The sequence below is a fragment of the Mchenga conophoros genome, linkage group LG22 (genome assembly GCF_057382185.1).
Source record: "Mchenga conophoros isolate Kocher_MC1m ecotype Shallow Benthic linkage group LG22, M_conophoros_male_GT1.1, whole genome shotgun sequence".
Classification (NCBI taxonomy): Eukaryota; Metazoa; Chordata; class Actinopteri; order Cichliformes; family Cichlidae; genus Mchenga; species Mchenga conophoros.
The window spans coordinates 22,365,143-22,382,453 of NC_140546.1; the positions used below are offsets into that span (position 1 = coordinate 22,365,143).

The 17,311-nt window shown below is 41.1% G+C and overlaps 2 protein-coding genes across 4 annotated transcripts in view; one reads left to right on the top strand and one right to left on the bottom strand.

Moving 5' to 3' along the window:
• Positions 1-17,311, top strand: part of vps50 (VPS50 EARP/GARPII complex subunit) — a 121,575-nt gene that overhangs the window by 62,312 nt on the left and 41,952 nt on the right. For both annotated transcript variants that reach the window (XM_085263433.1, XM_085263434.1), the window contains exons 14-21: positions 4,615-4,706; positions 4,884-4,978; positions 9,036-9,134; positions 10,450-10,540; positions 11,605-11,790; positions 13,024-13,142; positions 14,651-14,757; positions 15,754-15,875. In XM_085263433.1, the coding sequence (XP_085119559.1) occupies positions 4,615-4,706; positions 4,884-4,978; positions 9,036-9,134; positions 10,450-10,540; positions 11,605-11,790; positions 13,024-13,142; positions 14,651-14,757; positions 15,754-15,875 (911 nt within the window). The remainder of the gene's footprint in view (positions 1-4,614; positions 4,707-4,883; positions 4,979-9,035; positions 9,135-10,449; positions 10,541-11,604; positions 11,791-13,023; positions 13,143-14,650; positions 14,758-15,753; positions 15,876-17,311) is intronic.
• The window catches only part of LOC146549469 (uncharacterized), a 50,675-nt gene continuing 34,548 nt past the window's right edge, over positions 1,185-17,311 (bottom strand). For both annotated transcript variants that reach the window (XR_014890560.1, XM_085263436.1), the window contains exons 3-4: positions 2,249-2,363; positions 1,185-2,143 (exon numbers count right to left, since the gene is read on the bottom strand). Coding sequence is in view for 1 of the 2 variants with exons in the window: in XM_085263436.1 (XP_085119562.1) it covers positions 1,969-2,143; positions 2,249-2,363 (290 nt within the window). In the remaining variant the exon portion in view is untranslated. The remainder of the gene's footprint in view (positions 2,144-2,248; positions 2,364-17,311) is intronic.

The window sequence follows — 17,311 nt, forward strand, 5'->3', positions numbered from 1 at the left end:
ATTTTTGGCCAGTAATTCATTCTGTTTTTCTCCCTTTCATTTTGTGTTATTTCTCAAATGTATTAAATAAATAAATATATATATTTTTTATCCATGACACACTAATAATCACCCACTGCTTCTTTTAGATTGTGTTTTGCAGGCTACAATGGTAAAACCTTCCGCTTTGGAAAAATGCAAAGGTTGTGCACGTGCTGCTTTTATATGCATCATATTTTTTTAAGAAAACACACAGAGGGGCCGATGCCTCTGCAGGGGTTTGACCTGTGAGTCACTAAGAACTTTGTTACCTGCGCAGACACGAAAGGTCAAACACTGTTTGCCACCTATGGATTCACAAAGGGTTGCTTTCCCTGCTTTCCCTGTTATTTATTTCCTCCTCTTCTGTAGAAGCAATTGTTAAGGTTTTTATTAGTCAGTGTTGGAGGCTTGCCTCCACCCTCACCAGGTTAGCAGCGGGAAACCACACTGACGTGAACTAAGGTGACAACAGCAGCATAATATGAGAAACTCAGAAAACTGGTGGAAAGATGAAAAATTGGGGCAGGATATTATGTCAAACTTAATATAAAGGTTATCAGTTCCAAATTGTTTTGTGAATTATCAGAATAAGTTGCTTTTGCTTTTTAAGCACCGTTGGTGATCGTGGATGTTTTCGCACTTTTCCACGCTGTCAGAATCCACCGGTGGAGTTGGGCATAACTTGCTTTTCGCAAGTTTATCGCCACTCGTCATCCATGCCTCCCGCTGAATGCGTAGCGCTACTTTGAAGTTTGTTTTTCGTGCTACTTCGTACGGCACTACGTTGCCTGGCGGACGGACATGTGACTAACATACCACTCTTGAACCTCGATCCTTCCGCCAGGCAACGTAGTGCCGTACAACAGCGGAACAAACAAAACAAATCGTCTTACGATATGACAAAAATCATGGAAAATCCATAGAAAAGCCGCACCTGACTAAAAGCCGCAGGGTTCAAAGCTTGTGCAAAAAGTAGCGGCTTATAGCCCGACAATTACGGTAGTCACTTACAGTTCCTGCTCTCAATTTTATCAGAGCTCTTAGCTTTCACGACCTCTCTTCTACTTGTCTTCCCCAATTTTTGTCCCCGCCCTCACACTGCCTCACATCCACTGCCGCCCGTGTGCTCATTAAATTGAACCCCGATATGTCAAGTTGCCATGTCGCCATGTCTCCTAGGCCTGCGTTCTTTTGTCCTTCAGTGAATGATGCGATGGTGTTTAACAACAGCATCCCAATTAATGACTGAAATTAAAACCAGAGATGGGTATCTGTTAAAAATCGCCAGACTGGATTGTTTTTTTTAAAGCAGCTATTATTATTATTATTATTATTATTTATTTTATTTTTTTTTAATTATTATTATTATTACAATTGTAATGTTATGCATGTAGAATGAAAGTAAGGGCTGTGACGGTAAAATGAAGGGATGGGCTGATGTTAAGGTAAGTAATGAAAATACTTCCAAGAGGCAAGACACGTAGATGAATAAGGCCACACATTTCATATCAGATCAACCCCCCGGGAATTTCTCAGTGTGAAGATTGCAATCAGTTGGTGGGACAAGAAGATAATCATCCATGATAGGCAGGTGCAAAAATATTCTTGCTGACCGGAATTTAAATTAGATCTACGGTTTGGCATAAAAGTTGCATCTCCTTGTCTATTAAATCATTTTGCAGGTCTGGTGCCCAAAGTGAACATCATCAATCCTTGGTAACAGGAGGGGGAGTTTTCACCCTGATGACTATGGAAATGTTTGACCATGTCTGTGATATAAAGCAGTTACAGTGGGGGAAAACAATTATCTCATCCACTGCTGAATTTGTAAGTTTTCTCACTTCCAAAGCAATAAACAGACTCTAATTTTTACGATAGTTTCATTTTAATCGAAAGGTCACTGCCTTCTTTAGACACTCCTTTGTTACCTTGGCTGTATGTTTTGGGTCACTGTGATGCTGGAAGACGCATCCACAAGCCCATCGTCAGTGTTCTCGTCCAAGACGCGTTGAAGTCATCCTGTACCCTTAGCAGGGAAAAACGGCCCCAAAGCATAATGTTCCCACCTCCGTGCTCGACCGTGCTGATGATGTTCTTCGGGTCATGCTCAGCATTTTTCTTCCTACAAACACAGCGACTTGAGTTATGGGAACGATGCGAGTGCTGAGAGATTTCAATTCTTTCTTGGGTTTCTGATTAACCACACCAACAGTTGTCACCTTCTCACCCAGCTTGATGTTCTTGTAGCTCACTCCAGCCTTGTACAGTCTCGTCCCTGATGTCCTTTGACAGCTCTTTGATCTTGCCAATAGTAGTGGAGAGGTTGATGGAAGACATTGAATCTGTAGACATGGTGCAGCATAGGATGAAATAATTATTTCCTCATGTGTAGTTGGGGTAAGAACAACACGTTTCTTAGTGGTTTGATGCTCTAACATTAATTGCTGGGCATAAAATAAACGTGACAAACCTTTTAGGTCATTAAAGTTGAGGATTTTCATTCTTTAGCTTTACAAGTTTAAAAAAATGTTCATTTTAAACTCAAGATTTAAGCTCTGAATGATCAGGCATCAGTAGTTTTACTAAAATATATTTTTGGACTCATTATTCAGCTAAACCACTTGTTGGAGAATTGTTGTATTTTGGGCATCACTGATCTAAAGATTCTTTACTTTTTGAACTTCTTGTCTCTGTAACAAGAAAAAGTACACTCAAAGGCATCGAAGCGTCAGTTCATTGAGGAGTTCCTGTGTTTGTTTTTATTTTCCTTTATGTCTTGGATCCAATTTTTTTTCTTTTGTTCTGTTTTCTTTTAATGTCTTTTCCTGTTTTTTCACTCAGCAGTGACCTAATTCTCCCCTCACAACATCTTGATGTAACTGTCCCTGCTGGCTCTTTCTTTCCTTTTTTGTCATTATATTTATATAATTAGATTTACACAGCATGTGGGCTGTGTAAATCTAATGCAGATTCATGTGTATGGCTTTTTTCTTCATTTTTCTTTTTAAATGGATGCGCTTTTTGTTCCAGCGTTAATATGAAAACACATTCACCACCACAGATTGTTTTCATACGCAGCTTTGTAACGTCACCACATACTTTTCTTTTCTGAGCACATAACGTACACGTACAGTTTTCTCATTTAAAAAATTGCAGGAGATATTTATAGTCGTGCACAGCAGGGCCACTGCACAGATGCTCTGTTTGACAGCAGACGTTTGAGCCAAGCGGAGTTAAATTATGTGTTTGTGTTTCGGTCTGCGGGTCTTTCAGTCATCTTGCTGCATAATTCATGCCTGTTCCCAAATTGAAATTCCATGTTAATCCAATAGGAAGACGATGAAAGGAAAAGGTAATCTATTTGAAAAGGAACCACTGTGATTTTACTTATTCATGTAAATAACACATATATTTATTCGTTTTAATAGAACATAGTAAACACAGCCACGGTTTCAAATTCAAGGTCGGGGTATATTAAAGTCCGGGTGAGCCCAAAGAGTTTTTCACTCTTGGATCTGTGTGATGTCGAAGAGAGTGGATTTCCCCTATCTGGTCATCTTATGCATGAAGCTCCGGATGAGGGGCAGATAATCAGCAGAAGCTACCTTAAGAGGAAAGAAACTCAAACAGCTTATTTCAGACAGAAGATGAAAAAGAAACCACCCAAATTAAGATAAATATTTGATTTATTTTTTTTTAATAATCTGCAGATCTACTCTTCTCATGTATAAGAACGAAACTATGAAGCTAAGCAAGAGTCTGAAAGTGTTTAAACTACATATTTACTGTATAAAATGTGAATCTTTAAATCAACTATAAAAAGCTGGGTTTTCCCAATCGTTTGGTTTTATTTTACGTTAGAATAGAATTTAATGTGAAACCGAGAACTGCTCGTTTGTTGACTTACAGGCTAACTGCTCGTGGCTTTCCTAAAAATTCCCTTCAAACATGAGAGCGGCTTGAATTTAATGAAAGCAATTTTCAGCTTAGGGGAAGCATCGCTGCCGTTTCGACACGCTACAGTGTCGTTGCCACATGGTGGTCTGATCTATCTGATCGGGGAGACGAAGAAAAATGCACACAGAAAGAGAGGGTACTGACCTGATAATTGAGAAACTAGCATATCTGATGGTGTGACAGTGAACAGGGATCCAGGCCTGTATTAAGCTGTCATCCAGCTTTGTTCTCCTTGCTTCTAGGCTGCTGTCACTCTTCGCTCTCTGTTGGGAGTAACACGATCTACAGTCTTGACAGATGCTGACTGTCAGCCACTACAGAAAGTCTCCCACTCTTTAGCTGACAATGAAGGACTTTTGACACCACCGTGTTCCCTTTCATATTAAAATACACCGGTGGAATTTTAATCTTTCATTTAACATAATTACCTTTTTGTGCTGGGAGTGGATTGCGATCCAGTCTTCATTGTGCAAATGCGCGTTAAAATTGCTAAATGATGCAGAGTCTTTGACTCTGAAATGACAGCCAAGCCAGAAGGTAAAGGAGGTGGATCTGAATAGAGAATTTTAATTGGTCACTGTGTGTGTGTGTGTTTTCGTTTTTAATTCAACTGTATGCCTTTTTGACTACCTGCAGAGGATGCTGCTGCCGCCGAGTCCGATGAGCTGGCCGTGGACCGCAGTTATGTGAAGAAGAAGTTGGAGCATGGACTGACACGAATCTGGCAGGTTTGTTGAAAAGTCTGCACCACCGTTTAAAAAACAAAGTTTTTCTGAAGCATTTCTCTTCCATTAAATTTATATTTCATTTTTTATTTTTTATTTTAATTTCTGAGCCACTTGGAGCTGCCTTATCACAGGTTCTCCTCCCACAAATCACTGTGTCACTATTATTTCTCTCCACAGGATGTCCAGTTGAAAGTGAAGGCCTACATCCTGGGGACAGACATGTCGAACTTCAAATACGACGATTTCATAGTGGTACTGGATGTCATCAGCAGGTACGCCTCAGGTTTAGTGCAGACAGCTCATGCTTGTATCCAATAATTGGCCCTCATTATCTTGCTATTGCTGTCCCTTCCTCTTTGTGTGCCCCCCCCCCCCCCCCCCCCCCCCCCCCCCCACACACACACACACACCTCTCATCCTTTTTTTTTAAGTTTTAGACTCACACTCATTCATTCTTATGCTTCCAATAATGGCAACTGTTTTTTGTTAACTATAAAGGTAATTTCTCCAAACCCGTTTCTCCAACTCCCCCTTTTTCCTAGTGTACTAAGAAGAATCATGGATATTTTTTTGGGCCTTTTTCAGTGGGGTACAGTGAAGAGTTACAGGGAAACAGAGCGTGAGAGGAGAAGACGTGTGGCAAAGGGCCGCGGGTCAGATTTAAACCCAGGTATACGGCATATGGGTGCCTGCTCTTCCCGGTGAGCTAAACCAGCGCTCAAGAATCAGAGATGTGGCTCTACAATGTGTTAATGGTGGTGTTTCCTAAATCTAGCAGTGGTATCGCAGTTACTCATCAAGCGATTGTGACGTTTTTTGCATTACGCAAGTTCTTTGTTTAGCTCCGCAGAAAAAATATATCATTGATTCATCAAGAACGATCCCCTCACATCATAGGAGAGAGACAGAAAATACGAAGCAGACTACAAAGATCATTATAAGTTAGGAAACATAAAACTAAAACTAGATCTGGAAAAACCTTTTTGTGAAACGTTTAAAAAGATTATATTAAATGGATGTGAATATAAAGGAAAGTAATGGAAAAAATAGTGGGTGTTCATATCAAATAGACAGGACATGTGTTTAGCTTTAGTCTTTTTCACTTTGGTCAAATTGGTTAACTCAGTCAGTCTGAGGAGGCTTTTTTGGATTTTCACCCCTCAGTCGTAAAAGGCTGGTGGGCTATAGTCGTCACCCTGCTGGGCGGGCGAACAGCGTGGACACAAAATAACTAATAATGAAAACTACAGAATAACTCTGGGGTCTGCAGTGTTTTGCGGCTTCTTCAGACTTTTTTGCGTGAAAAGTAACAACAGTGACATGAAACCACACACATGGTGCCTACACGTTAACCCTGCCCTAAAACTACCCCAGCACCTCTAAACACAACATCCAAAGAAAAAGCAAAAAGTGAAAGATTCCACCAACCCAGAGCTCAAGTTACTGTGTGCCAGTTCTGCATCAGAAATGCTGTTTCTGCAAGTGTTTACTGTGAGCTGATGGGTTGTTTTAGCGTTCTTATCGCTGTAAAAGCTCTTTGCTATGGCTTTCAGAAACGTTGTTAAAAGAAATATCATGTGCACGTCTTCCTGATTAGGATATGTAGAGTTGCTGTCATTGCATATCAGACACTGTTATCAAGTAAGACTGAAGTACTGTTAAGAATACAGGGAGTGCAGAATTATTAGGCAAATGAGTATTTTGTCCACATCATCCTCTTCATGCATGTTGTCTTACTCCAAGCTGTATAGGCTCGAAAGCCTACTACCAATTAAGCATATTAGGTGATGTGCATCTCTGTAATGAGAAGGGGTGTGGTCTAATGACATCAACACCCTATATCAGGTGTGCATAATTATTAGGCAACGTCCTTTCCTTTGGCAAAATGGGTCAAAAGAAGGACTTGACAGGCTCAGAAAAGTCAAAAATAGTGAGATATCTTGCAGAGGGATGCAGCAGTCTCAAAATTGCAAAGCTTCTGAAGCGTGATCATCGAACAATCAAGCGTTTCATTCAAAATAGTCAACAGGGTCGCAAGAAGCGTGTGGAAAAACCAAGGCACAAAATAACTGCCCATGAACTGAGAAAAGTCAAGCGTGCAACTGCCAAGATGCCACTTGCCACCAGTTTGGCCATATTTCAGAGCTGCAACATCACTGGAGTGCCCAAAAGCACAAGGTGTGCAATACTCAGAGACATGGCCAAGGTAAGAAAGGCTGAAAGACGACCACCACTGAACAAGACACACAAGCTGAAACGTCAAGACTGGGCATAGAAATATCTCAAGACTGATTTTTCTAAGGTTTTATGGACTGATGAAATGAGAGTGAGTCTTGATGGGCCAGATGGATGGGCCCGTGGCTGGATTGGTAAAGGGCAGAGAGCTCCAGTCCGACTCAGACGCCAGCAAGGTGGAGGTGGAGTACTGGTTTGGGCTGGTATCATCAAAGATGAGCTTGTGGGGCCTTTTCGGGTTGAGGATGGAGTCAAGCTCAACTCCCAGTCCTACTGCCAGTTTCTGGAAGACACCTTCTTCAAGCAGTGGTACAGGAAGAAGTCTGCATCCTTCAAGAAAAACATGATTTTCATGCAGGACAATGCTCCATCACACGCGTCCAAGTACTCCACAGCGTGGCTGGCAAGAAAGGGTATAAAAGAAGAAAAACTAATGACATGGCCACCTTGTTCACCTGATCTGAACCCCATTGAGAACCTGTGGTCCATCATCAAATGTGAGATTTACAAGGAGGGAAAACAGTACACCTCTCTGAACAGTGTCTGGGAGGCTGTGGTTGCTGCTGCACGCAATGTTGATGGTGAACAGATCAAAACACTGACAGAATCCATGGATGGCAGGCTTTTGAGTGTCCTTGCAAAGAAAGGTGGCTACATTGGTCGCTGATTTGTTTTTGTTTTGTTTTTGAATGTCAGAAATGTATATTTGTGAATGTGGAGATGTTATATTGGTGTCACTGGTAAAAATAAATAATTGAAATGGGTATATATTTGTTTTTTGTTACATTGCCTAATAATTATGCACAGTAATAGTCACCTGCACACACAGATATCCCCCTAAAATAGCTAAAACTAAAACCAAACTAAAAACTACTTCCAAAAACATTCAGCTTTGATATTAATGAGTTTTTTGGGTTCATTGAGAACATGGTTGTTGTTCAATAATAAAATTATTCCTCAAAAATACAACTTGCCTAATACTTCTGCACTCCCTGTAGATTAACACATTCTTTACTTAAGGGAATAACCGGGTATAGAAATGCATGTGAAACACTGCAGTGAAACGTGTGTGATATTTTTGCTCCAGTATCATTTCTTCAGTATCTCCTCTATAAACACCTTTATTCTTGTAAAAACAACAAAATAAAATAAGGTTAAGAGTTTTTTTTTTTTATCATAGACATAACAGTACCAGTTACAATGAGTATATGCTTGCATACTTGAGATCAAATGTTTTGTAAAGTACAAATGGGGAATATGAACTGGGTGCTTTAACGGAAAATTCTGTGGTTCCACTTCTTTAGCCTCGCGCTCTCTCTTGACTCGTATGTTACAGAGTTACCAGAGCAGACATGTGTACAATGTGTCAGAGCCTCTGCTGGCTCAGCTGTCAGTCACACACACACACACACACACACACACACACACACACACACACACACACACACACACACACACACACACACACACACACACACACAGCAGTAATCCTCCTGTGGCTTTGATACGCTAAAGGCTGTTTTTGATATTGGAAAACCCGAAGCCATGACTCCTGCAGTGAGAGATCCCAGCACCTTAGTGCTCTCTTATCATGTTAGACTTACCTTAGGTTTGTCAGCTGCCTCTAATGTAATGAGTGGCAATTGTTTTTTTGTTTTTTTTTTTAATTAAACAAATTAACCAACAACTGGCTTAATCATGATATTCCTGACCTGCAGTTGTGGCATCTCTCTGCACACCTAGCTATAAGTGAAGTTATTTCAAAGCTCTAACCTCAAAGGTTGGCTTCAGTGGTTCATTAGGCAGCTGGTTTGTCCTCTCATTATAGACTTCATCTGATAAGATACCTACTGTAAATGAGCCATCTCATCCCTGCAGCTATCGATAAAGCTGTTGTGTTCATTGCATCTCTCGAGCCAACACGGGCTGCAGAATGCCAGTTTGTCTTAGTGCAGTCTCTTCAAACAGGAGGTTTGTTTTAACACTTCCACTCTGTCTCTGTCTTTGTCTCTAGCTCTCCTTACTTTATCTTCCTTCCCTCCTGCCACACTTTTGGATTTGTGATCAGTTTTTCCCGCCAACCTTCTCTTTCAGGTTGATGCAGGTGGGTGAGGAGTTTTGTGGCAGTAAGTCTGAGGTCCTGCAGGAGTCTATCAAACGCCAGAGTGTCAACTACTTTAAAAACTACCACAGGTAAGAAACGTCTGGGGCTTCTGTTTGATCATCATCCGAACCATGTGAAAGTTATGGCAAATGTTGGTCAAGTCTTTCAAAGCTAAACATGATGGAAAGTAGATGAAACCATTTCTTAGAAAGCAGGATATCGTTATGTGAGAGAAACCTTTGCACACGGCGATAACCACTTGCTGCCTCCAACATGCTCTATCCCAGGCGTAACCCTCTTCGGAGCTAGATGTGTAATTACATGCCAACACTCACTGAGCTGGAAGCACATTTACATCCTGATTGCATAATCTCCTGCCAAATTCATAAATATGTATAGTTTCACGCAGAAGGCTCCACATCATCTGAGGTGATTTGCATTGATTAGTGTTAAGGTCACCTGTCAAGAATCGTTGATAACGCGCTTAAATATGATTCCTCTTATAAGCGTCAGTCCTGTGACACAAATCGGGTACAGCTTTGGGTTACAGGTGGTGACATGGAGGTGTGAACATGTAACGAAAAAGCAGAAAGAGGTCAAAGAAACCCAGAGACGAAGAAGACTCGACCAAACACACACACACACCTTTACACCGTGCCATTCAGAGTGCTTTATATTTACCCTATAGCAAAGTATGTCTATGTTTCTCCGTCTGGTTCCTGCGGTAACACACCCGGTCATCAGCGGGGGTGTACTGTCAGCCTCTGGATGCAAAGCACAGACTGACATTGTCAGAGTTCAGGCATAATAAATATTTTAGAACTCCAGCATTGTTGATATCCGCATGGGGTTTTCTTTGTTTTGTTTTGTTTTTTTTCGTGCTGAGCGATTGAACTAGTCTCAAGGTTTTAATGTCCTCTGATTCACAGTGGATTGAATTAAAGAAATTCAGTTGTCGAGTGGACGAGTGTACAGTATTACAGTGAATATTCGACACTGTCTTTTGTGTTTTTTTACTTTCATACTTTAAACGCCTTAAAGAAAAGAAACAAGCAGCACTGCTGTGTTTGAAATGAACACCGCACTGACATTTCACACCGAAGGAAGGATACTGACCTAGCGGGTGAGCACCTGGGGTGGCTGCTGTGAGCTGTGATCACAGTTAGCATTGAATCGTGTTGCAAACAGCACACACAGAACTTTTCCTTCACACTTCGCATTAGTGACCTTTGCAGGCTTTATTGATGTCATTGTGTTTAAATTGGGAGCTGCTTGACTATACGGGGTTGAATTAGGTGATTAATGGACAGATGTTAATGCTTTCTGTGTCTTTCACTTTTTCTTCTTCTTGACCTTTTCCTCAGCACTGTGCTCATTCCCTTTTCTCTTTTCGCAACCCCTCAGGGCCCGACTAGAGGAGCTGAGGATGTTTCTGGAAAATGAGACGTGGGAACTGTGTCCAGTCAAGTCTAACTTTAACATAGCCCAGCTCCATGTGAGTAAGAGACACAGCACTGAGGCGAAAAGGTGAAGGGAGGGTGATTTCATTTATTCCACGGTGTCACTCACTGCTGTGAAATTTGCATGAGGATGTGAAACGCTGAATCTGCTCAGTGACGTGTGCGCGCGTGCAACCGGGTGCAAGTGCGTAAAGTTCACTGCTCATTATAAAACACAGATGAAGATCAAACGGCTGCTGTCCCTTATGGGATGTATGTTAGACAGTTTTTCTCACACTCATGAGCCACAGTTAAAAAATACAACCTTTCCTATGGACTGCACATCCATCTCTGAATCTCCTATTCCACCACATCCTATTGGATTAAAATCTGGAGGCCGTCTCTGTACAGTGAACTCAATGTCACATTCAGGAAACCAGTTTGAGATGATTTGAGATGGCAAGTTAACCTGCTGGAAGCAGCCATCAGACGATGGGTACGCTGTTCATAAAGGGATGGAAATGGTCAGCAGGAATACTCAGGTAACACTGTGGCATTTAACAATGCTGAAGAAATTCCAAGATTAAGTAGAAGAAAACATTTTGCGATCTGAGTGTACAGCTCGTTGCACTTCAAAGCAACACTGATGAATGGAAAGGAACGTAAAGAAAATGAGTGCAGTGAACTCGAGTATTTTTTCATCTTTATCTTTTTTCCTTCATCTCTGTTTTGCTTATACGCACAAAACGATAAATAAGCATACCAAAGAACCCTCCTAATAAATGGACTTGCATGGGAATTTTACATGCCTTTATCACTTTACTATGCAGGCAATGTATTACTTGGCCTTCACTACAGTATGATTTAAGCGTGCGTAGTGGAATTCCTCACAGACGTCCTGTACAGATGGTGATTTAGCTTTTGTTGTGATGCAGCCGCTTAAAACCAAGTGGTCAAAGGTACTGTGTACAAGTGACGTGTTAATTGGAGTTCTTGGCTCTGTTTTCTTTTAAATTACCTCTAACTTTATTCATTTTAAAAGTCTCATAGACGTTTTGTAGGATACTCTGATCAGTAACAATTCCCTGTGCGTCCCTGTGTCCCATCTTCTCCGATCCAGGAGTTTAAGTTTATGGGTCAGTGTCGCTCGCCTTCGGTGTCCCCGAGTAGGCAGGCCGCGTCTTTGAGCAGCTCGGCCCAGGAGGAGCTGTCCCTGTTCCAGCAGTACCAGCGAGAGGGAAACCCCTTTGAGATGCACATGGAGCACAAGGAAGAGGAGACGGAGGATGTGCTGGCATCCAATGGGGTAGGTGTTAGGAAACACACTCCATCTTGTAAAAAAAGTTAAGAATAAGTCGTGTCTGTTGAAAGTTGAAATCTGTTATAATACTGCAGTATTTTTAGGAATATGGTCATTTTGGAAAAAGTCACAAGTTAGAATTGAAACACAGAACTAGATTTGATTATAGAGCGTGCGTTTCCACCAGCTAGATAAACCCACTTACATAAGTATGCCTAATTAAGCCTGCCTACAGAGTCAAACTTCAGACGAGTTCATAAGGAGGTGAACTGATTTGAGAAATAATCAGCGTCCCTTAAGCTCTCATCACCAGGGTCATAACAAGCGTTTATTAGGGGTTTGAGGGCAGCCGTGCAAAACGTGCCATTACAGGGCTTTGACACACTGTCTGACAAGTAATGTTAGCCATTCAATAGAAAATAAACTTGTACTTGGCTAATGATTAACCCAAGAAAAGAGTTTCATGTAATGCAGCTGTTTTTTTTTTTTTTCTTTGAGTTTGTTAGTGTCCAGGCCTCCGGTATAGGAATCCTTTTAATTTCTTAATACATTTTCGGGAACTGTGTTTTGTGTTAAATATAAATTAAAAGCACTTTGCTTTTAATTTAAGTAGTGTCCCTTTTAGGAAATAACAACTATTGCCTCATGCTACAGAGGCTACTCATCTGCTCCTCCTATGGAAAACAATATTTCTCTTTCAGATTTCAGAGGTGCCCCCACACCTTTGGCTTTACTTTATGATGACATATCAACATATCTGTATAAGCCTTTGGTGTTTGGCTGTTCATAAGCGTGTAATCCTTTATATATGATGCTTGTGTTCCCTTGGCATGTAGAAAATATTGCCTTATTTCAGTAAGGTATAATCTGAACTCTCTTGTGAGAGGTGAATACATTTTGTGCCCTCCCAGCAGTATGTGAGGTATTTGAAGTGTTTATTTGTTGCTTTGTGGGTAATTTAATCACAGAGCGTTAATGCAGTTTGTTTTTATTAGCCTTCCACCATTTTTATCTTGGGGGAGTGGGTTAATACTTTGTGCTGTTTCAAAATCTCTGTGGACTCTTTGTTGCTGTGTCTTGCGACCAACAGCGCCGGCACCATTTCCCCGTGGAGTTGGACTTTTTTCACACCTGTCTTAACACTTGTCTTCTCTCTGTTTTACCCACTTTATCTGAACTCTATCCACCGCGTTTTTACCCCTGACTTCAATCTCATCTTTCTCTTCACCGTTTCTCAAGTACGAGTCAGACGAGCTGGAGAAAAGCGTGTACCAGGATTACGACAGCGACAGCGATGTCCCAGAGGAGCTCAAGCAGGACTACGTTGATGAGCAGACGGGTGATGCTCCTCTAAAGAGGTCAGTTCCATGTCCGGCTCCGAGTGTATGCCTCAAATTTACAGACAGTCCATGAATCTTCTGTTTAATTCCACTTTCAGCTTGTTTGATAACTGGATTTATGTTTGTGCTGTCCGAAAGAGTTGTTAGATTTCAGTTCTGTTCCAGTTGTTCTGAAGACCAAAATTTAGTTTCTTGCTTGTTTTTTTTTTTTTTGTTGTTTTTTGTTGTTTTTTGTTTTTATATGAAAATTGAGAACATGAATTATAGTTTGTTTATCTTATCAGACACGTTGAAGACAGCTTTGGACAGCTGGTACATGGACCAGTTAACAAACAAAATAAATTTTCACTGCTAGCTGTGAAATATTCAAAAAGTGAGCACACCGATTATGTTAATTACACACACCAAACTATCTGTCTGTACTTGAGTCTTCATTTTGAAGGCATTAACCAAGTCTTCGCACCTCCAGCACCAACAATTTAAGCTAACCTCTGGCTAACCCTGCCAAGTCAGCAGTAAGCTTTTTGTATATCCATGAAAAAGTTACCTTTCCTTTCTACCTCGGCTAATGCAATTGGTGCGTATTGTAAAATTAGTGGCTATTTAATAATGGTGAAGGCAATTATACACTTCTCTGTTCAGTGTGTTAAAGCACTAATTTTCATTTGAAAGAGGGTTTAATTGCAGCTGGAGAAAGTTTTGTATTTTGCCTCCTTTATTATCAGGGATGCTTGAATTGGAAAGAACCCATCATTTATGCAAGCGCTAACTGTTTTAGCATTTCACAGCTTTAACAGTTTAGATGTTCCTCTCGAACTGTGTTAGCCGACCTCGTTTAGAACTGCAGCATTTTCCCTGCAGCATGATGGGGTCTTAAATTTTGCGTCACCGTTCAGCTGGGACGGTCTTTGTCGATAAGCCTGCTGTGCTCATTTTGTGTGTGTGTGATGAACTGAACTGCCAAGAACTTGCAGTAAATTAATGTTTTTAGGCAAATCTGAGAGCTGATCTAAAAAAAAAACGTTAGGATTTGCACTGGAGTCAAAACCTTGATTCATTGCAGTTTCTGTTTCCTGCCTTGTATGATGACATACAGTATTATTTTATGCTTTTTAGTTCCTCGCGTGTACTCAGCTGACATTAGTCCACGATCACTAAAATCCTTATTTCCTGTTCTTATAGGCAGGAATTACTAGTGCTTAATTATGTAATGGCTCATATAGTCGCAGAAATGAGACAGACCATGTAATGATTTCTGCCCATGTAATCATTGCTGGCTAATATGGCTTGGCGAGCTCCATGTCAGGGTCTGGTGCTTCAGGATCACCAGTTCTGAGACTTCACCACTGGGGTCCCATTTCCTGTGTTGTGAAATGGGTTCTGATTGATCAATTACAAGAACTGTGACCCACAGTGAAGGCTTTGCACCTGGCCCTATCATTTCAAGGGATTAATGATGTTGACACGTATTAGCAAGTCTCTTTTTCCTCATGGTTCTGACCTACTTTCTCTGACTCTGCCACCAGCGTACCCCGAGAAACCATGAGAACCAAGAAGAAGTCCGACTACAACCTCAATAAGACCAACGCACCAATTCTCACCAACACCACGCTCAACGTCATCCGGCTTGTTGGTGAGTCCTGGAAACACACACGCACGCACACACTCTCATTGATGACTAACCTCTGCTTGCGAGGTGTCCAGACAGTGTGTCCTCTCTGGCCTTCTGAGAGTTTCATTTATTCATCATTAAAGCCTGCAAAATACTGCAATTGGCACGCTCCACATCTGCATGACTGAACTGCACTAATAGTGGTTAACCTTCGCCCTGAGTTCCTGCCTTCTGTTTCCAAAGAACTGCTTACATGTATAAATATGTGACGTAGCTCTAAAGACATGAGAAAAGAGTCTGATGATGTACCCTCATAATGTGATTTTAGAGAGGAGGAGCTATCTTTGCTGTTTTGGCTTGACTGCGCATACAGTAAAAAAGCAAAAGAACCGTATTTTGTCACACGCTACATAATATTGATTTAGAGCCACGTGGAAAAACTTGCAGCAAGAAAAAAGACCCCCAAAGTTTGATTCCATACAATCACTTCTAATTCAGTCTCTGCTGGACTTTGATGGAGTTAGATTGCTCCCTGAGTTCTTGGTGCAGAATTTAAGGGAAAGGGTGTGAAAAATGAGAGTGTGGGAGAAATAGTGCTGCCTGGGTAGCAAAGCCAGCTAGATTGAGTTTATTTCTTCTTTTTTTTTTATTCTTCCATACATCAGTTCTGAGTCAATGGTAACCTTGTTACACCCCTGTACCTCTGTAGTTATTGCCTTTATTACCTTTCTGCTGAATTAAATCCTTGCAATTTGTATGCAAATGCAATATGCTCATGCTGTTGTCCTTCCCAAAAAGGATATGGTTCAACCACGATTAACTTACAGGAGTTTAACCCGTTTAATCTCCTTCAAAATTTACTCAAGTACAGCGCCATTTCATTCTGTGTGAAGTGATGCTGGGTTTCACGGTGCTAAAGAACAGTATGGATGCCCTCTGTGTCACACACAGCACTCGACACAAAGCTTCCATTGTACTCGGATCTAACTGTTACGTCTTTGTCTCCTCTCCCTAAAGGAAAGTACATGCAGATGATGAATATTTTGAAGCCAATTGCCTTTGACGTCATCCACTGCGTATCACAGCTTTTCGACTACTACCTTTACGCTGTGTACACTTTCTTTGGACGCAACGACATGGTACAGTATTCCTTCATCATCGTGGTGTTTTGTCTATCACATCGAGTGTTTATACTGAAGACTAATGAAAAAACGAACATTTGCTAGCCAATAAAAGACCCTTGAAGCAAAACCTTGTGACTCAGCCCATTTTCGATGTGGCATTTTTGCATTTATTGGCTCTGGAAAGTATTTGTACAGCAAATTTCCCGCTGGTTTAAAAAATAAAATCAGTTTAAAAAAGTTACAGACATCGATTTGATCCTCAGAAAACAACCCTAAATAAATATTTTCAACTTCTAAGAAGCACAAACACAGTGGGGGCAGTGTCTGATGTTTTTCTTATGACCGTGCACAGGAATTTGTTTATTGATGAAATCATGAACTTTGCAGTGAAAAAGCCAAAAGATGATGCAGTGAACAGAAGTGGATATCTCACCAAGTTAGTCTCCTGAAGCATACCGTCCGCCCCGTTCAACTAAATTTTGCCCAGGAAGAAAGATTATGACCTTCCCAGAGCCCTGATCTGAATCACTATCTACAGGATGCCATAAAGGAAAAAAAAAGCCTGATGGTCTAGTGTGGAGGAACTAAAAGTTTTGCAAACCTTTGTGAAAGCTATTACAAAATTGAATTGACCCCCTCCATGCCCAGATGTTGTCAAGCAGTTCTGCAAGCTGAAGGATGTCATACTAAACTCTAATACACAATAAATCTTTAGTGGATTGTTTTGGCATGGTTTTAAACTCCGTGTCTGTAGTTTTATCATTCAATACTCTAAAGAACACCTTCTGTGGAATAAAAGATGAGCATGTGTTGTTGCCCCATCTTTCCTAAAATAAAGGTTTAAAACCAGAGGGTAATACCTGCTTGCTTGGTTAGCAAGTTAGATCTCCAAACTACACAACATGCATGCTAGTTAGTGCTTAGTACTAAATCAATGAAATGCTATAACTGCCCTTGGTCAGGCAGGAATTTCTGTCGCAAGCGATGAAGTTCATTCACAAGTGATGGAGAGAGCGGAGCAGGAGAAAAAGACAAAAAGATTGACTGATGTATTATCTGCAGTGATACAGAAGCGGTATCAGTCTGTTGTACAGAAAACAGAGCTGGGTGTGAAAGCGAAGCTGTCAATTTATTGGTCGATCTCCATTCTGCCCTCACCTATGGTCTAAAAGAATGAGATCACTGATACAAGCAGCAGAGACAAGCTTCCTCTGAAGGTTAGTAGGGCTCTCTCTTAGAGATGGGACGGTGAGCTCGGTAGCTTAGAGTAGAGCTGCTACTCCTTCACATTGAAAGGTGTGTCAGTCATCTGCCATGGGGAAGATGTCCTGTGGGCAAACTCAGGATATGCTGGCAGGGTTATATATCTGGGCTGGCTTGATGCTAGAAAAGACAGCTGGGGGTATCTGCTTACACTGCTGCTCCCGTGACCCAGACTCGGATAAGTGGCA